The sequence below is a fragment of the Lutra lutra genome, chromosome 7, assembly GCF_902655055.1.
Source record: "Lutra lutra chromosome 7, mLutLut1.2, whole genome shotgun sequence".
NCBI classification, from domain to species: Eukaryota; Metazoa; Chordata; class Mammalia; order Carnivora; family Mustelidae; genus Lutra; species Lutra lutra.
The window spans coordinates 120173354-120198743 of NC_062284.1; the positions used below are offsets into that span (position 1 = coordinate 120173354).

Consider the following 25390-nt stretch of genomic DNA (forward strand, 5'->3'; position numbering starts at 1 on the left):
CTTTGTACCATTAGATTCAATTGTAGTTGGCAAAGTGAGGTTATGTGGGCAACAAGGTGGACTTTTGGTGCCACATGAACTTGGGTTCAAATCCCTGCACACTACCTGTGTGAACCAAGCAAACCAACTTTATGTCTCTGGATTTTGTTTCTTCCATGTGTGAGATGGTAACATATTAATAGTAAGAATGATAGCTGTTTACTGGGTACTGACTAGATGCCAGGCACTGTACTAGATGCTCTACCTATGTTTACTTTATCCCTGAGTATAATGGACTTCCTTCCTTCTTCCACCATCTCAGAGATGGAGTGGGCCAAAGATGGACAGCATCCAGACCAAGGGGGGAGGTCCTGATGAGGACATTTATTAACTGGCAACTCTGAGAGTTAAGATATCCATTATAATATTCTTTCTTTTCCTCCCAGAGTTTGGTGTGAATCATCTAGAAAATAACCTTAATTATCATTCACCCCTGTTTTACACTTACAGATAATACTTAATCAGATACATATTTGACTTATTTTTAATTTAATGACTGGTACCTGTTTTGAAGTTAGATTTATGTTTGAATGGCAATGTAAGGAAAAGAACACACAAATTCTGTATTACACTATGATAACATAAAGAAAAATGAATCCTGTTTAATAATGAAGACTACATCTAAAATTATACAGTATTTGTATAATACGTCACCCACTACTAGAATGCAGACTTCACTGTACACTACTCTTAGTCTTAGTCCCTGGCTGGGGCAATTGCAGTGACAGTCCCAACTAGAGTTCAGGTCTTCTGCCCCTGGTTTAGCATTTTCCCATCAACATTGCACTGCTTTTCCATTAAGCCATTGTCATTTTCCTAAAGGAAAGCAATCCGTGTTGGCATTTTCTTTCTTTTTTAAAGATTTTATTTTATTTTTAAGATTTTATTTATTCAAGAGAGAATGAGAGAGAGAGAGAGTGCACACATGAGGGGGGAAGGTCGGAGGGAGAAGCAGACTCCCTGCTGAGCAGGGAGCCCAATGTGGGACTCCATTCTGGGACTCCCAAGATCATGACCTGAGCTGAAGGCAGTTGCTTAACCGACTGAACCACCCAGGCGCTCTATTTATTTATTTGAGAGAGAGCGAGAGTGAGAGAGCATAAGCAGGGAGAGTTGCAGAGGGAGTAGCAGAGGGAGAGGGAGAAGAAGTCTCTCCATTGAGCAGGGAGCTGATGTAGGGCTAGATTGTAGGACCCCAAAATCGTGACTTGGGCCAAAGGCAGAGGCTTAACTGACTGAGCTACCCAGGAGCCTGAAGTGTTGGTATTTTCTAATAACTTATTTTATTTTATTCATTTATTTATTTATTTTAAAAAATATTTTATTTATTTATTTGACAAAGATCACACGTAGGCAGAGAGGCAGGCAGAGAGAGAGGAGGAAGCAGGCTCCCCGGTGAACAGAGAGCCTGACATGGGACTCCATCCCAGGACCCTGATACCATGACCCGAGCCGAAGGCAGAGGCTTAACCCACTGAGCCACCCAGGCGCCCCTCTAATAACTTATTTTGAAAGGAAATAATTTATTTTAAATTTTAAAAAATTGTTTCTAGTTATTTTTTTTAAATTTTAAAAAAGATTTATTTATTTGTCAGAGATGGAGAGAGAGAGCACACAAGCAAGGGGAGAGGCAGGCAGAGGGAGAAGCAGACTCCCCACTGAGCGGCAAGCCCGATGTGGGAATTGATCCCAGGACCATGGGATCATGACCTGAGCCAAAGGCAGTCGCTTAACTGACTGACCCACCCAGACATCCCATCTAATAATTCATTTTAAAAGGAAAGAAAGAAAAAGTACAAGAAAAGTTACCAAAAACAAAACCTAGTTAGTGAAGGAAATAGTTAAGTATAGAATTTCCTATACTAAAGAAGATGTAATATGAAATTTTCTACTGTTTAAGGGAACTTGCAAACTGTGGTAAGAGGAGCTAATATTACTTGAGCCCTTATTTTGTGTGAAACATTTTTTAAGTGCTTTGAATATTTTTTGCTTATTTTGGTCCTCAGCAATCCTTTGAGGGAGGCATTATTACACTCCTCTCCACTTTCCAAATGGTAACACAGGTGTTAAGTAACTTTGCTCATGCTTCCAGGGCAGAAACCACAACTGGAGTAGCTCTTCTGGCTCCTCTTTGATCAGCAGCTTTCTTCCCAGCCTGTAACTGGGCAAGTGACAGGTGGCCTGCCATGGAGTTCGTGCTTTTAAGGACAGCTTAGCACAGTGCAGCCTCCCAAATCTGATGGAGACTGTCTTGAGATATTTGTTATCATTTATTTTAATTACTACAATTTACTCTTTTGCTGAAAATATGTTTTTGAAGTTACATCAGGCACAGAAAGATAAGCCTGAGAACAAATACACATCTTATAATTAGGCCAGCGAGACACCATGGGGAATGCCTGAAGTCCTGAGGGCAGAGCTGTTTGATAGGGAGCCTTCCGTGAATCTGTTCCCTGGCAGAGCTGGCAGTATCAGGCTGATGAAATGGACCCCAGGAGAATTCTCTGCTGAGAGATTTTCCAAAGCAGTAGCTGGTTGCACTGCTGTTATTGGAACTGGGGCGGGGACGGGGGCTTCTAGAGTCTGAATCTGCATGGAAACAAGAAAAAGTGGAAGAAGCAGTGGGCCTGTCGCCATGCTTGCTGCATTCTCTGATAGAGCAGAGTCGCTGTGATTTAGCCACTGTGCATGCAGGTGTGGTTCCACCTGTTCAAAGCATCTCACACCACCCAAGCATTTCCACTCTACTATTTGTGAATCGTGAGCACTGTAAATTGTTACTCCATTTTAATTCCTCTTCTGCAGGTCATGATTATCTTTATTGTCTATTTTTTCATTGAGACTTTTATATTTCTTGAGTATAAAATAATTGGATATGGGATAATGAATAGAGGAAACTCCATTATCCTTAATACCACATACATATTTTTAGCCAGATTGTTCTCTTCTACAATAACAAAAGTATCTTACTTCATGCATATTAAATAGCACTTCTCAGAATAAAATGTAACTGGCATGATGGTATTTAAGCAATTTAAAAATATAGAGTGTATATTTATGAGTTATATACCTTTACTTAGTTAGGTACCCTCTGTGCCTTGGTCTTCAATGAAGAACATAATTTAAAAGGAAATCCATTAAATCCTTAAGTGTGGCCTTTGTTAAGGGGAACCTTATAAATAAAAAAGGGAAAAAATCACTTTCTATGCCAAAAAAGGAAACGGTTTTGCTCTTGGAGCATTTGTGTAAATGGAAGAAGTATTTGCTGTAACTGGAAAATCACCTTGTGAAATATGTGGAAAAAGTAGTTATTTCATGTATGATGAAGGCATGAGTTTTAAACTTTGATTAATGAAGAAAACAAGTAGAATTTTTAAGAAGCCTGGGAGTTTATTCATGTGTATCTATTTAGGATTTTAACCACAAGAGCAATTTTCTTGATTTTATAATCTTCAGGTCTTTCATGGTAATACTAATTTAAGAACAGTGGAACTGGGGCACCTGTGTGGCCCAGTGGGTTAAGCCTCTGCTTTCCGCTCAGGTCATGATCCCAGGGTCCTGGGATCGAGCCGGGCATTGGGCTCTCTGCTCAGCAGGGAGCCTGCTTCCTCCTCTCTCTCTCTGCCTGCCTCTCTGACTGTGTGTGACATCTCTCTCTCTCTCTCTCTCTGTCAAATAAATAAAAAATATCTTAAAAAAAAAAAAAAAGAACAGTGGAACTGTGGTGCATTTTATTTTTTTTAAGGTAGTGGAAAATAGTTGGGAAATATTCTTTCAGGCAATTCAAATGAACATTGATTTGATTCTTCATTAAAATGTATTTAGGCCCATATTCATTTATAGTTCTAAAATTTAATTCCCTTTATCTCTCTATGGTTCCACCTTCCCCACATCACAACCATATCTAGATAACAGGATACAACAATAATTTCAACCTGACAAAAGTGAATGTTAGAAAAATAAGCAGCTATTCATAAATATGTTCATTTCAGTTCTTCCTTTTCACTTTTATACTGTACAGTTATAACTCCTAGAAATATTGCTCACAGTACTCACTATCTGGCAAGACAAGATAGGAAAAAAAAAGAGGAGTTCAGGAAAATATTAAAATTAAAAACATTTTATCCCCTGGGAATTAGTTGGGATAAGATATAGATATAGATATAGATATCTATATATCAGATCATGCTTTCTCTCTTTCTCACTCTCAAATAAATAAAAAAAAATTCTTTTAAGATTTTTATTTATTTATTTGACAGCAGGAGAGCACAGGCAGGGGGAGCAGCAGAGGGAGAGGGAGAAGCAGGCCCTGTGCTGAGCAGGGAGTTTGATGTGGGGCTTGATCCAGGACTCTGGGATCATGACCTGAGCTGAAGGCAGTTGCTTAACCAACTGAGCCACCCAGGCGCCCCTAAATAAATAAAATCTTAAGAAAAAAAGTCCATTTTTTTAGAAAGTAGAGTATAATATATTTTTTTAAAGTTTGTTTGTTTACTTTTTGTAATCTCTACACCCAAATTCAGGACCCTGAGATCAAGAGTCATATGCTCACTCTTCTGACTGAGCCAGCGAGTCACCTCACAGTATAACATAATTTTAGAAGAATGATTTTACTGTATTTGGGGATCACTGTATTCTTCCTAGCGTCTCATTGTCCAGGATAGTAAAGAGAAAATATGTGAGAGGTCATCTATGTAAATAGTGATTCCATTTCATGCTTTAGACTTTCTTTCAATATATCCCTAAAATTAGCTTATCATTTGACTCTTTTCCTAAAAGTTGAATGCTACAACAACAACAAAGATCTGGCCATTCGAGGAGTTCAGTTACTTGAACTTCAGTTTAGTAAAAGTTTGGGTGTAATGAGAAGACCAAAATGTACTTTTTTTTTTTTTTAAGATTTTATTTATTTATTTGAGAGAGAGGCAGTGAGAGAGAGCATGAGCGAGGAGAAGGTCAGAGGGAGAAGCAGACTCCCCACAGAGCTGGGAGCCCGATGCGGGACTCGATCCCAGGACTCCGGGACCATGACCTGAGCCGAAGGCAGTCGTCCAACCAACTGAGCCACCCAGGCGTCCCCAAAATGTACTTTTGATTGTTGTTTTCTTAGTCCTCATATGTGCTATAGTGATCTTGTGTGTTATTACCTTAACCACAAAAATAGATAATATGTTATTTGACTAAGGACAGAAGAAAATGGAAGAAAATTAAACAGATGAGGGAAAAAACACTGTCTGTTTATGGCACTGTGACCGTCATACTCTCTGTCAAAAGGAAGAGGTACAGTGCTTCATTATTTATGGCACACTCAGTGTAGAGGTAAGCTCCAGGCTTGAATTAGGTTAATACTTGTTAACTACCCTTGTTAGATGATCTCTACCTCGGATAGGCTTTATCTAGATCTATCTCCTCTCATCACTTTCCTGATGAAAAGTCTTCTGACTTCTGCCTAGTCTAAGAAAAGCATCAGGATAAAATTATAGTTGCAATTTTATATGGGATTAACTTTTATCAAACTCAGTGCATCAGTGGCTTAAAAAACCTTCCAGCTAAATTGTGTGTCCCTTTGCTCTGCTTTAAAAATAGTACAACTAAAAGACTCTTAAAATAATTAGACAAGAAATGACTGGAGGATTAGAAAAGGGTTTACATTCTGACAAGATGTGGACCTGCTTATAATAGCTTGGGTCTCTTTAGATGACTGTGATTTGGGGGGTGCCTTTTACCCAAGCTCAACAATTTGTAAATTGTCTTTCCCTCTGAAAAAAAGCTTAATTATCAAATCATCTTGTTCTCTGGGTAAATATTTGTTCATTTAAAGGAAGTTAGCCATATTGTGTCTGAAAAGATGGCAAGTTCTGTAAGTGTAACTTTTGTTTTTACTGTAGTTTACACAGCAGGCATAAGTATCTGTATCATTTTAGGGGAGTAGCTGTGAAAACTTTTAAATAACAATGAAGATATCATTGAATAACTTTATGAAAACTGCTGACATGTTCAGAACAAAATAGGAAAGAAAGGGTGAGGGTAAAAGTATTCGACAGTGGAGAAATTTCACAAAAATCTGTTCGGTGATAATTGAGCATTGATCTAGAGGATGCTAGAACGCTTTACTGGAATTCAGTGATTTAGGATCTTTTACTGGAATGAGTTTCCCAAAGGTTAGATCAGCTTCCTCTGTCACCAGTGAGAGTAGAGAGAGCTGTGGAGAAAGAGACACTGCGTGGAGGTAAAGTTTCTTATCAAGGAAAGGTACCGGGAAGTAAGATAAGGAGCCTGTGTGAGGCTTGAACCAAAAGCCAATAATTAAAGACTGGTTTATGAGGAAATTTTTATTATAATTAAACCAAGCCTATAAATAAGACAGGGCATGGATAACCTGAAGATTTGAACTCAAAAGAAGACACATGATTCTGGGAAAGTATCCTAGACCAAGAAACAATTGGTAATAATAGTTGAGATTCAAGGCACATGGGGCTTGTCTGTACTAAGGTTTTTATATTTCTTTTTAAAAAGGAAAAAAAGAAATAAAAAACGTGTCTTAACTTTAAATTAAGGAAGAAGAGGGCCTGGGTGGCTCACTTAAGTGTCTGCCTTTGGCTCAGGTCACGATCTCAGGGTTGTGGGACAAAGAAGACCTGCTTTCTGGTCTGTGCTCAGCTGGGAGTCTGCTTGAAGATTTCCTCTCCCTCTGCTGCCCCCCCCCCACTTGTGCTTGTGCGCTCTCTCTCTCTCAAATAAATAAATCTTTTTAAAAAGATAAATAAAGGAAGAAATTTGGCTATTATTTGGTCAGTCATATTTTCTTTTCTTTTCTTTTTTTTTAAAGATTTTATTTATTTATTTGACAGAGAGAAATCACAAGCAGGCAGAGAGGCAGGCAGAGAGAGAGAGGAAGCAGGCTCCCTGCTGAGCAGAAAGCCCGATGTGGGGCTCGAACCCAGGACCTGGGATCATGACCTGAGCCGAAGGCAGCGGCTTAACCCACTGAGCCACCCAGGCGCCCCATTGGTCAGTCATATTTTCAAGGAAGAAGCATGCTTGACTCAAGTTTTGTTTTATTTTCTCAGTCACACCTGGAGAGATCCTATCTGCTGAGTTAATGTACTCAGAGCAAATGTAACAAGAGCGCTTTTAACTTTTATCAGCACAGTGATAACTTGCAAAGTTCACCACGATTTTCTGAAGAAGGCAGGGTACTTGTTATTTTCCCAATGAAGAAACAGACTCAGGGACTGGCTCACTTCAGGAGGGGGTAAGGGGCGGAGCCAGGACTTGGAGGTGGAGGCTTGTGACATCAGTCCAGCGCTCTTGGCGTTAGGAGGAGCTAGTGGCTGCTATTGGAATTGCAGGCATAGCCCATTAGAGAAAATCTAAATAACCACAGGTACCAAAACAGCAAAAGTTGAAATCTCTTTCATGGCTTTGGAAAATGCAGTTGCACTTATAAGTGAAGTAATAAAATCTCAATTAATTGGCTAAAGTCTGTGAAGTTGTAATATACAATAAATTATTTTTCTAATCACTTTTGGGAAATGAAGCAATCTTCATAACTTTGCCCCAAAACCAAGATTCTTTTGTTCAAACAACTTTTTAAAAAAGATTTATTTATTTACTAGAGTAAGCATGAGTGGGGGAGGGGGGAATGTGTTGGCAAAGAGAGAATCCTCAAGCAGACTCCCTGTTGAGCATGGGAACTGGTTGAGGGCTCCATCCTAGGACCCTGAGATCAGTACCTGAGGCGAAATGGAAAGAGTCAGCTGTCCCACCGACTGAGCCACCCAGGTGCCCCCAAACAACTATTTTTAATGCCAGTCTTTGGAAGGATTTATAAACTTCTCTATTCATCTTAAAAGAAAAACTGTGGTTGTGGTTAAATACATGACTAATGTTTACAATTTGTTCCTTTGATAAATAATTCCAGACTACAGTGCTTTTGTGATTCTTTATAGCTTCTCTTTAAAGGTTTTTTGTTGGTATATATGTGCTCTCTCTTGCTGGAGAAAGTATTACCCATCATTTCCTGCTGCTGTCAACATGCTATTTAATAAACCCTTTTTCCTTTAATTTGTCATCTTTTAACCTACTTTGAATTAGATAACCAGTTCACTTAACTCATTAAAAACATGGAATAAGAAAAAAAAAGTTCATAAAGGAGAACAGAAATTTCTTTTTTGTTGGGGACATATACTTAACTGACTGACATATATTTTTCATTACACACTTTTTTGCCTATTTTGTGTTAATTCAGTTATGTTCAGAGAGTTTCCAGATATTGTCTAAACTGTACAAAATCTTGACCTAAGTATAGGTATTGGGAAATAGGAAATACTAACTCCTGGCTAGATCCATCTGTTTCTGGCTCATTTTTTTCCTTAGACTTTTTCAAATGACGATGATGATTGCATGTTTACCTTTTGAAGAACTGCTGAACTGTTTTCCATAGTGGCTGAACTGTTTTGTTTTCCCACTAGCAATGTATAAGTTCTCCAGTTTCTCCACAGTCTCACCAACACTTTTTTTTTTTAAAAGATTTTATTTATTTATTTGACAGACAGAGATCACAAGTAGGCAGAGAGGCAGAGAGAGAGGAGGAAGCAGGCTCCCCGCTGAGCAGAGAGCCCGATGCGGGGCTCGATCCCAGGACCCCGGGATCATGACCTGAGCCGAAGGCAGAGGCTTTAACCCACTGAGCCACCCAGGCGCCCCCTCACCAACACTTTTTATTTTTTAAATTATAGCCAGCCTAATGGGTATGGAGTAGTATCTTACTGTGGTTCTGAACTGCATTTCCCCAGTGACTAAAAATGTTGAGCATCTTTTCATGTACTTACTGGCTATTTGCTTATATTCTTTGGAGAAGTATCTTCAAGTCATTTGCCTATTTTATAATCGAGTCGTCTGGCTTTTTTTTTTTTTTTTAAGATTTTATTTATTTATTTGACAGAGAGACAGAGAGAGAGCATAAGAGGGGAGACGATCACAGGGAGAAGCAGACTCCTTGCTGAGCAGGGAGCCTGAAGTGGGACTTGCTCCCGGGACTCCGGGATCATGACCTGAGCTGAAGGCAGTTGCTTAACCAGCTGAGCCACCCAGGCGCCCAAGTTGTCTGGCTTTTTATTGTATAAGAGTTCTTCATATATCCAGATACTAGACCCTTAATCAAATATGATTTGCAAATATTTTCTCCCATTCTATAGTTGTCTTTTTACTTTCTTGATTTGGTCCTTTGATAAACATAGTTTTAAATTTTGAAAAAGTCAGATTTATCCATTTTTTCCTTTTTTGCTCATACTTTTGGTGTCATACATAAGAATCCATTTCCAAATTCAAGATCATGAAGATTTACCTCTGTTTTCTTCTAAAGAATTTTATAGTTTAGTTCTTATATTTATGTTGTTGATTCAGTTTGATTAATTTTTATATACTGTGTGAAGTAGGGTCTAACTTCATTGTTTTGCATTTTTTGTTTGTTTGTTTTGAGGGAGAGAATGTGTACATGTGAGTGGGGGAGGGACAGAGAGAGAGGGAGAGAATCTCGAGCAGGCTCCATTTCCAGCATAGAGCTTGATGCAGGGCTTGACCCCATCACCCAAGACCATGACCTGAGCCGAAATCAAAGAGTTGGCTGCTCAACCTACTGAGCCACGCAGGCACCCCTTTTGTTTTACATGTTGATCTTTGGTTGTCTTAGAACCATTTGTTGAAGAGACTCTTCTTTCTCCACTGAATGGTCTTAGCATTCTTGCTGAAAATCTGTTGACCATGGATGCACAGGTTTATTTCTGGACTCAATTTTATAACATTAATCTATGTGTCTCTATTATACCAGTACCTCACTATTTTGATTAAGGTAGCTTTATAGTAAGTTTTTAAATCAGAAAATAGGAGTCCTCCAGCTTTATTCTTTTTCGTTATTGTTTTGGCTGCTCAAGTCCCCTAGTAATTCCATATGAGCTCGAGAATTTGCTCTCTCTGAAAAAAGGGATTGCATTTGAATCTGTAGATCACGGGGTGCCTGGGTGGCTCAGGGGTTAAGCCTCTGTCTTCAGCTCAGGTCATGGTCTCGGGGTCCTGGGATCGAGCCCTGCATTAGGCTCTCTGCTCAGCGGGGATCCTGCTTTCCCCTCTCTCTCTGTCTCTCTACCTACTTGTGATCTCTCTTTCTGTGTCAAATAAATAAATAAAATCTAATAAAAAGAATCTGTAGATCACTTTGGATAGTTTTGCCATCTTAATAATATTAAGTGTTACAGTTTATGAACATAGGATGTCTTTTCATTTAATTTCTTTCAGCAGTGAAGGGGTGCTTGGCTGGCTCAGTCAGGAAAGCATGTGACTCGATCTCAGGCCCATGAGTTCAAGCCCCACATTGGACATGGAGCCTACTTAAAAAACAATAGCAATAATTTCTTTCAGCCATGTTTTATATTGTTCAGTATACAAGCTTTTTCACTTCATTTATTTTTAGAATTTTTATTCTTTTGGATGCTATTATAAATGAAATCTTTTTTTTTTTTCATTTAACCAATAACTTTTAAAAGCTTTATTGAAATAGAATTCACATAGCATACAATTCACCCATTAAAGCATGCAATTCAGTGGTTTTTGGCATATTCAGAGTTGTTCATCCATCACCACCATCAGTTTTAGAATATTAAATCATTTTTTAAAATTTATTTTTAAATTTTGCAATTCCTGGTGTGTAGAATCCATGCTGATTTGTGCATGTTGGTTTTGTACCCTTCAGCTTTGCTGAGTTTATTAGTTCTAGTTTTTTTTTTTTTTTAAGATTTTATTTATTTATTTGACAGAGAGAGAGAGAGATCACAAGTAGGCAGAGAGGCAGACAGAGAGAGAGGGAAAAACAGGCTCCCTGCTGAGCAGAGAGCCTGATGTGGGGCTCGATCCCAGGACCCCGAGATCATGACCTGAGCTGAAGGGAGAGGTTTAACCCTCTGAGCCACCAAGGTGCCCCAGCTCTAGTCTTTTTTGTGTCAATTCAGAAAATTATGTATTTTCCCTTCATATTAACAATATGTTACATTGATTCTTTTGTATGTTGAACTACTCTTGCATTTCTGGGATAAATCCCACTTGGTTGTGGTGTATGATCGTTTTGATATGTTGTTTGATTCAGTTCATGTCTATTACATCTGTATTTATAAAAGATACTAGCCTATAGTTTTCTTTTTTTTTTTTTTAAGATTTTATTTATTTATTTGTCAGAGAGAGCGAGGGAGAGAGAGCGAGCACAGGCAGACAGAATGGCAGGCAGAGGGAGAAGCAGGCTCCCTGACGAGCAAGGAGCCCGATGCGGGACTCGATCCCAGGACGCTGGGATCATGACCTGAGCCGAAGGCAGCTGCTTAACCAACTGAGCCACCCAGGCGTCCCTAGTTTTCTTTTCTAATGGTGTTTTTTGTCTGTTTGGGGCATGAGGGTAATGCTGGCCTATAGATGAGGTAGGGAGTATTCTCCCCTCTTCTTTGATCCCCCCCCACTTTGTTTTTTGGATGGATTTTAAATTATTTTAAAAAACTAATTATGCAGATGCTCAAGATTGTTATCTAAGGCAAAGCCCCCCAAATGGACTTGTACAGAAAATTTTGTGCCTGATGAGAATTTAATGACATTTTGTTGCTCAAACTCTACCTATCCATCTTAGAGACAAACTGTATTGTAGTCATAAAATCTCAGGCAATCAGATGTTATTTCATTATATATGTGTAGAAATTGTAAGGAAGCACCGAATCCAAGGATTATGGTGTTATGAGATTTTAGTTACCCATATGTATGTAAGCATTCCTAGTGGCAATTTTATTAATTCATTATTTTTAAAAAATAAGTAATTTATTTGAGAACGAGCGAAAGCAAGAAAGATCACAGAGGGAGAGGGAGATGCAGACTCCCCACTGAGCAGAGAGCCCAAAGTGGGGCACAATCCTAGGACCCTGGGACCATGACCTGAGCCAAAGGCAGAGGCTTTGACTGAGCCACCCAGGCATCCCTCTAGTGGCAATTTTAGAAATATAATACCTCCTTGGAATATTTAACAAGATATAAGCGTGATTTTGGCTAGGCTTAACTACTTCTTAGGTAGAACTTGAACGCAAGAGCAAGTACCAAAGCAAATACTTTACTACATATAATCAGTTAATGTTCAAATGTCCAAAACCTTAGACTTTCCACAAATATAATAGCTGATCAGCAAATAATTTGGTATATCTATTATTTTCAGCCATTTGTACAATTAGATAAAGTCCTTGCTACTCTTTTATAAGATATATAATTCATAAAAAACTAATTATGGTGTAATTTTACAAATGTATTTCCCTTTCTATTTGATTTTCTATCTATATGTGACATGAGTATAAATGCATTGCTAAAATAAACTTTTAGCATATTTTAAGAATTAGTTTCTTTTAGAAGGTACTTTTTTTTCGAATGCCAGTAGATTATTCAGGTTTTCTTCTTTTAATTATCTCATGATTGGTTCACAAGGCACAACAACAAATTATATAGTAAACCTATAGTGTTTTGGCCTGTGTTGTTTTTAAAGTAGGCTCCATGCCCAGTGTGGGGCTTGAACTCATGACCCTGAGATCAAGAGCCGCATGCCTACCAACTGAGCCAGCCAGGCACCTCTATAGTAAACTTACAGTTTTATAACTATTTAGATATTTGTGTTTGGAGCATTGAAGTCCAACTATATTTTAGGGGAAAAGTAATATATACAAAGAGTATTTTTAAGACGTTTTAATTTTGGTTAAAAGTGACATACCATTGTGACCCAAATAGTTTTAGATCCTAAGGGATGCCCAGCTTTCTGGTTTAATGGCAAAAAATAACTATTTGTAGAATTAAGTTCATGACAATAGTATGTGTTATAGACCAAACAAAGTACATTCAATCCAATTCTTTTTTTTTTTTTTTAAGATTTTATTTATTTATTTGAGAGAGAGAGACACACAGAGCAAAAGAGAGAGCACAAACAGGAGAGTGGGAGAGGAAGCAGACTCTCGGCTGAGCAGGAAGCCTGGTGTGGGACTCGATCCCAGCCGAAGGCAGAGGCCCGACTACTGAGCCATGCAGGCGCCCCACATTCAATCTAATCTTAGAATCTAATTCTAAGATGAAACACAAAACATAAATACAATTAACAAAATGTGTTGTAATCAGTCCTTATAAATGGAAATAATTAGAAAATTATTTTTGAGGGGGGTGTATAATTTATTTTGTTGATATTTAGTAGAGTGGGTAAAACTAAATAATCATTGGAAAATACAGTGGCTTTTTGGGGCACCTGGGTGGCTCAGTTGGTTAAGTGTCTAACTCTCTATTTCAGCTCAGGAGGTGATCTCAGGGCTGTGAGTCCTGTGTTGGCTCCACACTCAGCAGGGAGTCTGGTGGAAATTCTTTCTCTCCTTCTCCCTGTAATGCTCTGCCCCTGCTCTCTCTCTCTAAAATAAATAAGTTAAATCTTTTTAGGGATGCCTGGGTGGCTCAGTTCGTTAAGCGTCTGCCTTCAGCTCAGGTCATGATCCTTAGGGTCCTGGGATTGAGACAGGCATTGGGCTCCCTGCCCAGGGGGAGCCTCCTTCTCCCTCTCCTCCCCATTTGTGCTCTCTCTTGCTATCTCTGTCTCTTTCTCCCTCAAATAAATAAATAAACATCTAAAAAAATATAGTTGTTTTCTAGTGGCAAAACACATTCATTTAAGTTTGGTATTGTGTTCCCACGATGGAGGTGTGAAGGAGATATTACTTACACTTATTATTACCCCCTTTTACATTTGGGAAAATGGAATTGGTCTGATTGACTTTTCTTCCTTCCAGTTTAGCAAGTGAGAATTAGTAATTAAACCCAGGACTTCAGACTTTAAGTATCAGTTTTTTTGTTAAATTAGACTTTTCTTTTCTCTAAGTTGCAGTTCAAAAGAAAGAAGTAATAGTATCCATTTTCTATAAATGTAATAGATACTCTATCCTTACAGATAACGTGTAATTTATAAAGATAATTATAACTTCAGAAAATAGTTCACAATAAGACACAGACTTTCTGCTATATTAAAGTATGTGTGGATTTTCAAAAGTTGACTTCTGTGCAGCTTCTCAAGGATAGGTTGTTCATACACCAGTTCCTGTATAACTCTAGGGGGGCAGTGTGCTGTAGTGCAGTGGTTTTCACCCACCAGTGGGCATAGGAATTACTTGGAAGTTGAATAGCTCTGGAGAGCTCAAGAAGCTCTCCAGGTAATTCTGGTAGAAGTGGTCCAGGGACAATCCTTAGACAAACACTGGCTTTAGAGTTTCACACACACATATCTGTTTCATGAGGTAGTGGTGGTGATTTGATATACGATATTGTCCTTCTTGGGACAAAACCTGGTACATAGGAAATGTTCAGAATATTTCATTCATATATAATGGCTTGGGTGACAACTAAGAAGCCAGGGAATACTCGTTCTTTCAACAAAATTTACTGAATTCCTGCACCATTCTGGGTCTTTGGTTACAAAGGGGAAATGGACACATTCCTCACTTTTGTCGAGTTTGTTTGATTAAGAGACTCATTTTATTTTATTTTTTTTTATAATTTTTTTTTATTTTTTCAGCATAACAGTATTCATTATTTTTGCACCACACCCAGTGCTCCATGCAATCCGTGCCCTCTACAATACCCACCACCTGGTGCCCCCAACCTCCCACCCCCCACCCATTCAAAATTCTCAGATCGTTTTTCAGAGTCCATAGTTTCTCATGGTTCACCTCCCCTTCCAATTTCCCTCAACTCCCTTCTCCTCTCCATCTCCCCTTGTCCTCCATGCTATTTGTTATGCTCCACAAATAAGTGAAACCATATGATAATTGACAAGAGACTCATTTTAAAGCTATAGTTCTTCCTTTGTAAAAAGTTGTAAGATGAAATGAATATTAAGAGCATGTTTGTATACTCTTTTCACCTATAAATTAAAAAGTCATTTTTTATTTGAATGAGGATTATAGGTTAAAAATATAGCCCGAATATTATTTCTTGTTTTATTGTTGCTCTAAAGCTGTATTTTCCAATACAGTGCCACTGGAGACTTGCAGCTATTTAATTTAAGTCAATTAAAATTAAATAACATTAAATATTTATTTCCTCAGCTGCACTAACCACATTGCAGGTGCTCGATAGCCACAGGCAGCTAGTGGCTGCTATACTGGGAGACAGAATATTTCCATCATCATAGAAAGTTCTGTTCGGCTGTGTTTCTCTAGAGTCTAGAACAAAGCAGGGAATTTTTCCAGTTGCCTTGATCTGTAAACTGATTTTGAGATAAATATTAGCAGTGTCCTGAGGCTGTCATTTTAATGCTTAAGTGCATTAATAACCTTTTCAGCTTGACCAAGCCCAGAGCTACTATCGATTTCCCTGAACAGTTTCATTATACAGCAAGTGCAATCTAAGTGCTAATATCTGGGCATTTTTTTAAACCTTCAAGTGATATCTTATTGCTCTATGTAGAGCTTTTTGTGTATTTGTGTATATGTGAGAATTTACCACTGTAAAGTTATGATTGTGTTAAATTTGTATCTAATAAATTTGGGGGGGCAAAGAAGAGTTGCAGTTGTACCTATATTTCTAGAATTTACAATATTACAATATTTACATGAAATAATTTATGTAAGAAGCCAAATTCAAGAGTAGTGAGAAGTTGGATTAACACTATCTGATCAGTATTCTAGAGAAAACCCCAACTGTACTTATAAAATACCAATTATGATACATTTAGTATTTTGACAATTTTAAAACTAAACATTTATTCAGTATATGTTATTTTGTTGTTAAAACTCTGTAAAATGTTGTAGCACCTGCTACATTCTGATGTCTAGGTCGTGAATGCATTTTTCTGTGCAGAGTTCAAAAAACAGTCTGCAAGAGTAGTTGACTTTTCACCTCTTTTTCCTGCATGTATCTAGATATATATGGGGGGGGGGGTGTCTTGCGTCTTTTCTTCGGGTTTCGGTATTGTCCCTTTTTGAGAAGAGAAGCAATAGGAGACTGATGTCACTTGGTCCCAGGTCACGGACCAGAGCAGTGAGAAGAATAGACATTCTCCTGTACACGTCTGCCTCCATCAGTGACTCTCCCTCTTTCCAGATCACTTACTTCAGCCTCTGGTACCACAACAAGCAAAACCAGCGCCGGTGGGTAGATCTGGAAAAACCTCTCAAGAAGCAGCTGGATAAACACGCTGTGGAACCGACCGTCTATTTTGGAGTGGTGTTTTATGTGCCTTCGGTTTCTCAGCTGCAGCAGGAGATTACCAGGTGAGAAATAACACGCTCTCTGTTTTTAGGAAACACTCTTAGTGAGATAAAAAAGGGACACCGAGGGACACTGAGGTTAAGGTCAGGAGATCAGACTAACGGTGGCCTCCGGCGCCCATAAGCAGCCACATGATTACATGGTGGCCGCGGTCTGTGGTTGTCTGAGGGCTTCCCTGTGCGGAGCAAGAGTTACAGTTTCACACAGACTGGACGTTAAAGGGGAAGATGATGTTTTTCTCTGGGCTGTGAACTCCTCTTGTAGTGCTGCCCTCTTCAAATTTGTTCGTTTAGTTGTTTCTGGTCTTCGTAACGCTGAAACGAGAGAGGAGATTTTAGAAAGTTTCAGAATCTGTATTCTTTCCTCAGGGAAATGTGCAGAAGGGTTCTTAAAGTTCTCCGACTGCAGGCGCTGTATATTCTGTAGATAGTTGGGAGGGTACAAGAAGAGGCCAATAAGTGCACTTAGAAGGGATCAAGGCAGAAAGGGAAGAGCATATTAAGGAGTGGGATAGAGGAACTAAATGTTTGTTTGTTTTTTTCTTGAGAACAAACAAAAAAACAAGGAATAAAATTTGGGATCCGTGAGTCTTCCTTTCAAATTTTCCCAAATCCACCACTATCTTGTCTTTGGAACCCTATTTAGTATTACTTTTCAGCCAAGCCAGACTACTTAGAGTGCCCTGAACATGCCGCGTGCCTTTTCATCTTTGGGTTCTAGATCTTTTGTATTTATGTACTGGAATCCTACTCATCCTCTGAATTTTAGTTTAAAAGGCACCTCCTCCCTGAAGTTTCTGTGGTCCCTAGGCTGGAATGAGCTTTGCCTTCTCTGGACTGCCCTACAGTTTGCTTGTACTTGTGTTAAGATGGAAGTTGTTACAGCCTTTTGTTATAGTTATTTGTGTACATAAGTTATCTTTTTCTTGGATTTTGAACCTCTGTTTTCTTTAGCTTTACCTTTAGTACAGTATCTAACACAGTGCCCTGTAGATAGTGAGAACCTGGTACTGCCCTGTGTTTGTGTAATGTTCTTTTCGAGTACTGAGTTTGCCAGTTAATTATTGCAAGAAGATAGAAAACCAAAGAAGCAAGAATCAGGTAGTAGGGATAAATATGCACTGACTATAAAACTGAGATGGGATAAAAATATTGATGGGAGAAGTAGAACCAAGGAGGAAAAATAACAACTGATCACTGACTCATTTATTTAAACATTCGTTGAGTATATAATATGGTGTGATGTAAGAACCAGCTTCCTTACCTGGGAGATGAATGTACAAGTGAATAGGCTTTAATCCTACCCTGGAGGAGTCACTCAGAGTCTGGTGGAACTGACACCCCATGTAGATAAACAATTACAGTTTATTATGATGATAAATGCTTTAATTAACGCTAGATTCCTAGGGGTGGGGCAGGTGGGGGGAACAAGAACTTCAGGAGGAATTTTCTAGTTAGAGGGATTAGCTTGTGCTGAGTAGGGGAGAGAATGAAAGTCACTGATGTTTTCCAGAAATTTCAGATACTACCTGGAGCAGGGAGAGGAGATTTGAAAAATAGGAATGTCCTAGTCATAAAATCATGGTACAATGAGGAAAGACATTTTTGAATTTTTTTTTTAAGATTTTATTTATTTATTTGACACAGAGAGATCACAAGTAGGCAGGGAGGCAGGCAGAGAGAGGAAGGGAAGCGGGATCCCTGCTGAGCGGAGAGCCCGATGGGGGGCTCTATCACAGAACCCTGGGATCATGACCTAAGCCGAAAGCAGAGGCTTTTAACCCACTGAGCCACCCAGGAGCCCCGACATTTTAGAATTTTAACAGAATAGAAAGATGATATTTGTATTTTGCCAATGTCACCCATCATGGAAGGCAGCTTAGAGGTGGCAATATAATTAGGAGACCAGTTAGGTAGGTATATGCTATAAACTAGACATTATTCTAGAATATGGACCCAAACAAAGGCATTAGCTATAGGAAGGAGAGGGAGAGCGGGCCTGGTAGATTCAGTCAGTAGGAGTGCACATCGATGAGGTGTAAGAAAACCTGTTAGAGAAGTTGTTGATAGAGTCTGGCTGCATGTAACAAAAGCCGTAAATATCTTTCATTTCTTTTTTTTTTTTTTTTAAGATTTTTTTTTAAATTTATTTATTTGACAGACAGAGATCACAAGTAGGCAGAGAGGCAGGCAGAGAGAGAGGAAGGGAAGCAGGCTCCCTGCTGAGCAGAGAGCCCGATGCAGGACTCGATCCCAGGACCCTGAGATCATGACCTGAGCCGAAGGCAGCGGCTTAACCCACTGAGCCACCCAGGCGCCCCATATCTTTCATTTCTTAAAGGAAGTTTATCTTTTACGGATATATACTAAAATATTATAAGTACGGTGCTGTGATATCTGGGATTTGACGTAAAACACTTGGGTGGGGAAGGAGAGACGGTAGAAGAACAAGGCATGGGTCAAGTTGATGTTTGAGGCTGTGTGATAAGGATGTGTGGGTTCACTGGACTTGTTCTCTCTAGATCTGTTTCAAAAATTCCATAATAAAACTTAAAACATAAAAATGCCAATACTTCCACATTAGCCTTCTAATACTAGCCTAAGAAAAACAAGTGAAGGAAAAAGACTACATTTCTATATATATTATTTGAAATTTCTATTGGGGAGAATGGGGCAACCTAACTTATTATAATTACTCAATGTAATATTTCTTGTGAAAAAATATTTTATATTAGAAAGTTGATAATTTGGTAAGATTTAGATAAAACATCTATTTAGTTTTTTTTTTTTTTTAAAGATTTTATTATTTATTTGACAGAGAGAGAGATCACAAGTAGGCAGAGAGGCAGGCAGAGAGAGAGAGGGGGAAGCAGACTCCCCACCAAGCGGAGAGCCGGATGTGGGGCTCGATCCCAGGACCCTGGGATCATGACCTGAGCTGAAGGCAGAGGATTTAACCCACTGAGCCACCCAGGCGCCCCAAAACATCTATTTAGTTTTAATCAGCATTTGACTTTGGGCAAATTTATGAAATGCTTGTTGAATTAAGATGTGCAGTTTCTTGAATTCAGAAGTGTTTGTAAGGAATAAAAGTTTGCATGTTACATTTTATTGCTGCGTTGTATATTAATTCTTTTTTGTAATAAACATTGAAAAAATATATTTGTAAACCATCTTTAGCCTCACCGACATATTATCATTTTAACAAAAAGTGTTCACAGAAACTGATAATGCCTTTGAAGTAAAATTTCTTGGCCCTTTCATGTAAATACTTAAATATATACATACCTGTATGCATATACACATACATGTATATAAACATATATAGAGATGTATGCATATCCATATATATCGCTTCTCGGCCTTTTGGCTAAGATCAAGTGTAGCATATATATACATATACCCTGCTTGCTTCCATTAAAGGATTTTGGGAATAATACAATGAGATAATAATAAAAGCAACCATTTCCCTTTCTTACTCTATGTCAGGCATTGTTCTAAGCCCTTTATATTTAATCATTCATTAATCCTCACAACAAGTCCTACAAAGTAGGTATTATTGTCCAGTTTGTAATTGAAGAAACCAAGACACAGAAAGGCTAAATATTTTGCCCAGGGTTACACTGCCAGTATGGAGCTGGGATTTAATTTAATTTAATTTAATTTTTAAATTTTTTTATTTATTTACTTGACAGAGATCACAGGCAGGCAGAGAGAGAGGGGGAAGCAGGCTCCCCACAGAGCAGAGAGCCCGATGTGGGGCTCGATCCCAGGACCCTGGGATCATGACCTGAGCCCAAGGCAGAGGCTTTAACCCACTGAGCCACCCAGGGGCCCCTGGAGCTGGGATTTTAAACTCAAGCAGGCTGCCTTCTGAGTCCTTGTTCTCAAGCATTGTATTCATATGGACTCTAGGATAAAAAAAACTAAAGAGATGTGATAAAATACTAGAAAAGTCCTTACCTGGAGATTTGTGACAGTTAAAGACATGCACTTTGAGGCCGTCCTGACCTGGATTCAAACTGCAGCTCAGGCTACCTTTGCGGATGTGAGCATATCCCTTCACGTCTCAGCTTTGGCACCTCATCGGTACAAGTAGCGGCCATCATATGGTGGAGCTGGTGGTTAAGAGGGTAATGAGAGGGGAAGCAGTGTGCCTGTGCCTGGGTTCTAACTCTGAGCTTCATGGCAGTCAAGGCAAAAGAAGGAATATTCTGAGTCCCATCATCCTTTATTTGATAAAAAGCATATCAGTTTGCAAACATGACAGATTTTCTTTTTTTTTCTTCTTTTTAAAAAAATTAACCTATAATCTATTATTTGCCTCAGGGGCACACGTCTGTGAATCATCAGTCTTACACACTTCACGGCACTCGCCATAGCACATACCCTCCCCAATGTCCATCACCTAGCTACCCCATCCCTAACCCCCTCACCCCCAGCAACTCTCAGTTTGTTTCCTGAGATTAAGAGTCTGTTATGGTTTGAACGTGACAGATTTTCTTGGTGTATCACTCAAAAGGAAATTTTCAGGTGGGATTTTATAGAAAAGACATTGAACCAGCAATGAACATTTGAGAGCAAATGGAATCAACTCTTCTAATAAAAAATTGTAATACAAGGCAAAAAAAAAAAAAAAAAAAACCCACACCAAAAAATAGCACATGTCTGTGGGAGACTAAATTTGGTCCAGGTATGTTGCTTCCCAGTGATTTGGTTTAAGGAAAGAACCTGGAGTATTTAGAGTGGTGTATGTGGATGACATATTCAAGAGATAGACTTCTCTCAGTACAGTCTTCTTTAAATAGGCTTCTGAAAGGAGCTGCTTTGTAGAAGGTGTGAAGTTTTCTTCTTTGACAAGATCCCAGAGCTATCAGCATTCTGCTTCTCAGTTGAGGGAAATGGATCGATTCTGCTACTAGCAGGCAGAAGGGGATAAGTTGGATCTATATTCTTATCTGAATGGATGGTGTTTTGGTGAGGTTTTTGGGTAACAAAGAATGGAGACCTCAGAGCTAGCTAAAATAAAAAAAAGATATTAGGAAATCTATGAAATGATGAAAGGGGAATTCCAGTATGAACAGCGACTAGGTTGTACTTCACAGATGCCAAATCTGGGAGACATCCTGGATTCAAGATGGCCCTATTGACTGTACAGGTAGAGCATTGGTGGATCTTCATCCACCATTGTACCCCAGCATCTAGAACAATGCTTGACGTGTAGTAGGCCCTAGGAATTACAGGTTAAATGAATACATAAAAGGAAGGCAGCATAAGTCACTGTAGAACTTTGTCAGAATAGAGTCGTGATACAGATGAAACACTGCTGACCCTGCGAAGGGGTGACCATACCCCTTTTTTACTGGTGATCATTAAAACCACAGATTTGCCCAAGTTCATTCAACATGCTACATTGGGGAGCTGGAATTTCACTAGATCTGCTTGACTAAAGCTTGTGCAGGTAATTTGTGCCCCAGAGGTTGAAAGTGTAAACAGAAGTAAACCCACATTACAAGAATATTAAGAAAGCATCATAGCAGCTGTTCTTTTGGAGAGTTCATCAAAAAATATTTTAATAAGAGCCTGATCTGAAATATCAGGAAGCATTTTCTCTTGGTTTTCTATCTAGGGCTAGGGAACCTCTATCAGAACAAGTAATTTCTATCAGAGTCTTGTATTACTGGTTTACTAGTCAGAGTTTTTAAAGTAAAGATTGGCCATGGATTGTCTCTGTCTCCAACTAAACAGAACAAAATGTAGGAACTGTCTTACAGGGCATTATTAGAAAGGTAAACAATTGTCTTCTAGGTGGTTGTAGCTTTGAAAGAACTACAATTAAGCATAAGGGACGCAACAAATTGATTACATTGTGTGTGTGTGTGTGTGTGTGTGTGTGCCCACGTGCATGCCTGTGTATGTGTGTGTATGTATAGATATGGTCAGTGGCATTCTTCCCATTTTTTGAAGCCATCTGGGGTTAAAGTTTTCTTTGACTAGTTCATGGTCCTCTACCAAATTACTGTAAAATGCATTGCATCTCCACTGGAGGTCATATTGATACTGACTTTTTAAAATTGACTTTTTTGTAGGTATCAGTATTATCTGCAGCTGAAGAAAGATATCTTGGAAGGAAACATTCCTTGTACATTAGAACAAGCAATTCAGCTAGCAGGCTTGGCTGTTCAAGGTAAATAATGACAGTTGATGATGTAATACATATATCAGATTAAGATGTGTGTTATAACCAGGGTGCCTGGCTGCCTTAGTCAGTGGAGCACGGGCCTCTTGATCTCAGAGTTGTAAGTTAAAGCCCCATGTTGGGTGTGGACATTACTTTAAAAAAAAAAAAGATCTTTAAAAAAAAAAAAATGTGTGTTGGGGCGCCTGGGTGGCTCAGTTAAGTGTCTGCCTTTAGCTCTGGTCATGATCCTGGAGTCCTGGGAGATGGGGCCCCTCATCTGGCTCCAGGCTCAGCAGGAAGTCTGCTTTTCCCTCTCCCTGTGCCCCATCCAACCACTCATGTCCTCTCACACACACTCTCTCTCCCTTGCTCTCTCTCTCAAATGGATAAATAAAATCTTTTTAAAAATGTGTGTTATAACAAAAACAGCAAGGGATTCTTAAAGTTACTGACTTCCTATAGTAGTGTTTATGTATTGGTGAAATCAGTTTTCTTGCAGGAAAAAATGAATTTGGGTTACTTCTGTGAAATAAGAGACTTTGGAAGGTTAAGCCTGGTAGCATATGTCAACAGAGCAAACAGACCAACATTAGAGAAACACACAGACACACAGTTCAATGATTTGATCTATAGCTAACTAATATTTAGTTCAAGGACTTGATCTATAGCTAACTAGTATTTTAGGAAGAAAAATCAAACAGTGAGGTTGATGAAGTTATGTTTACTTATACTTTTTTTCTTTAAAGATTCATTTATTAATTTTTGCTGAGAGAGGGATGGGGAGGGGCAGAGGGAGAGAATCTTCAAGCAGACTCCCTGCTGAGTGAGGAGCCTGATGCAGGGCTAAGTCCTAGGGCCCTGAGATAATGACCTGAGCTGAAATCAACAAACAGTTGGGTGCTTAACTGATGAGCCACCCGGGGCCCTTCTGTTCACTTATACTCTAAGTATACCTCATTTATTGGGTTTCTTTCTTATGCACTTGTCCTGGATTATAGGGCATTGTCAATCATAATAGATAAAGTTTTGCATTTCACAAACAATTTTGAATTGTTTGGTTCTGTTATTTTTCATGTCTAGTCAATATGTATTTACCTGTATGTATGTACTTTGGGAAGACTTATGATGGGGCATTATTTCAAATGATAACTGGCATTTAATCTTGGAAACTGAAACTTAATCAGAATAATCATTGGCTTTAAGAGTTTTTCATAAGATCTTTGCTGAGCTGTCATTTTTTTTTTTTTTGAATAACAAACAGTCTCTAAATAAATACACCTGAAGTGATAGATCTTGAAGTGATGTGATTCCATTCCCTAGAGGTGATCACTGCTATGAACAGTTTGGTTTCTTTCTGACATCTTCCTGTGCATAAATAAGTAAGCACATGTGATTATAGGGCAGATTTTGTTTCTTTGTTAATTATTAGAAATGAGATCATAATACATATAGTTTGTAACTTATCTTTTCATTTTATTAGTAGGCATTTTTCCAAGTCAAACACAGGAATCTACCTAATTAATATTTTTAAAAAGACTTTTTAAAATACACACTTTATATAGCTGTAAGGCATATTTGACCTCTAAATCATAAGCGTACCGTCTATATTCTGCATATTGAATTTAGTTGTGCATGCTTCCTGTGCAAATTAAATATAATTGACATGAATATTTGTCATTTTGTATAGCTGATTTTGGTGACTTTGATCAGTATGAATCCCAGGACTTTCTTCAGAAATTTGCCCTGTTTCCTGTGGTAAGAACTTCTTTTGACACTGGGATTTTTATAAATAGTTTATTTCCATATACTTAATAACCCCTGAAATGAAGTCCGTATGGTAGACTGGCTAGGCTGGAATAGGGCTAAAACAGTTGACTCTTATAAACAACTCAAGTGTAAATGCTTCCCTTGTTGTAGTCACCAGTCTTTGTAAACCCACAGAGAGGGAAGGGTGTGCATTCCCTGGGCTGTAGCCAGAGAGATTTGTTTTGTGCTTGGGTGTGAGTCTAAGAGAGAGATTCCCTTCCACCTTCTGAGGAACCACACAGAGGTTTTGCTTTTACCTGAAGGCTCAAGACCTCACAGTTCTGTGGCAATGAGTGTGGCTTCTCAGTAGCAGTGTAAAAAGTAGACGGCAAGAAGACAGTGCTGTCTACTTTTTAAAGGCACGACGGATGTGACCGACAGGAGAACCGCATTGGAACAACCAAGGGAGGTGGCACAATGCTCTTCTGAGCATCCACACGGCCAGCCAGGGAGTGCCCAGGCTGTGCGGGGCTCAGAACTGGCTGATGGGCACTACCAGCCTGAAAGAACGCAGCTGGAACATCTCCGGGAGGAACTGGGAGGGCACGACGGGCAGGGCGGGTGTTTGGCTCCTGAGCAGAAGCTACTTCGCTCCTTAGCAAGATCATGACCACCGGCTTCAGCAAACCCCCCACCGACCGACACTAGTCCGAATGTTGCCCGAGAGCGAGGAGAGCCACTAATCGTCAGTGGCTTGTTCACATACTTCACATACTTACGGCTGTGTGTTCTCCTCAGGGGTGGTTACAAGATGAAAAAGTATTGGAAGAAGCAACCCAAAAAGTGGCCTTACTGCATCAGAAATACAGGTAACGCTAAGAAATAAGAAATGGTGAGAGTCTGGAAGCAAAGCGGGGCTGATTGTGAGCTCGGTGTTGGCACAGGGACCCTCGGCGCTTTACCACTGCTGCCGCCGGGACTGCGATGGGGGGCGGGGCGCGGGGGGCTGCTCCGAGCGCGTCCCGGTATCAGCTCGCTTAGTAGCGGTGTTTACTGGCGAGGATGCGGGGAGAAGTGGAAGCCGTAGTCTGCTTCACTCCCTGTGGTAAAG

General features: G+C 39.2%; 1 protein-coding gene and 1 pseudogene across 3 annotated transcripts in view; both read left to right on the top strand.

Moving 5' to 3' along the window:
- Positions 1 to 25390, top strand: part of PTPN21 (protein tyrosine phosphatase non-receptor type 21) — an 81950-nt gene that overhangs the window by 17474 nt on the left and 39086 nt on the right. For all 3 annotated transcript variants that reach the window (XM_047736569.1, XM_047736570.1, XM_047736571.1), the window contains exons 3-6: positions 16186 to 16355; positions 22442 to 22539; positions 24221 to 24288; positions 25078 to 25148. In XM_047736569.1, coding sequence (XP_047592525.1) covers positions 16186 to 16355; positions 22442 to 22539; positions 24221 to 24288; positions 25078 to 25148 — 407 coding nt within the window. The remainder of the gene's footprint in view (positions 1 to 16185; positions 16356 to 22441; positions 22540 to 24220; positions 24289 to 25077; positions 25149 to 25390) is intronic.
- Positions 19703 to 19874, top strand: LOC125105698 (uncharacterized; annotated as a pseudogene).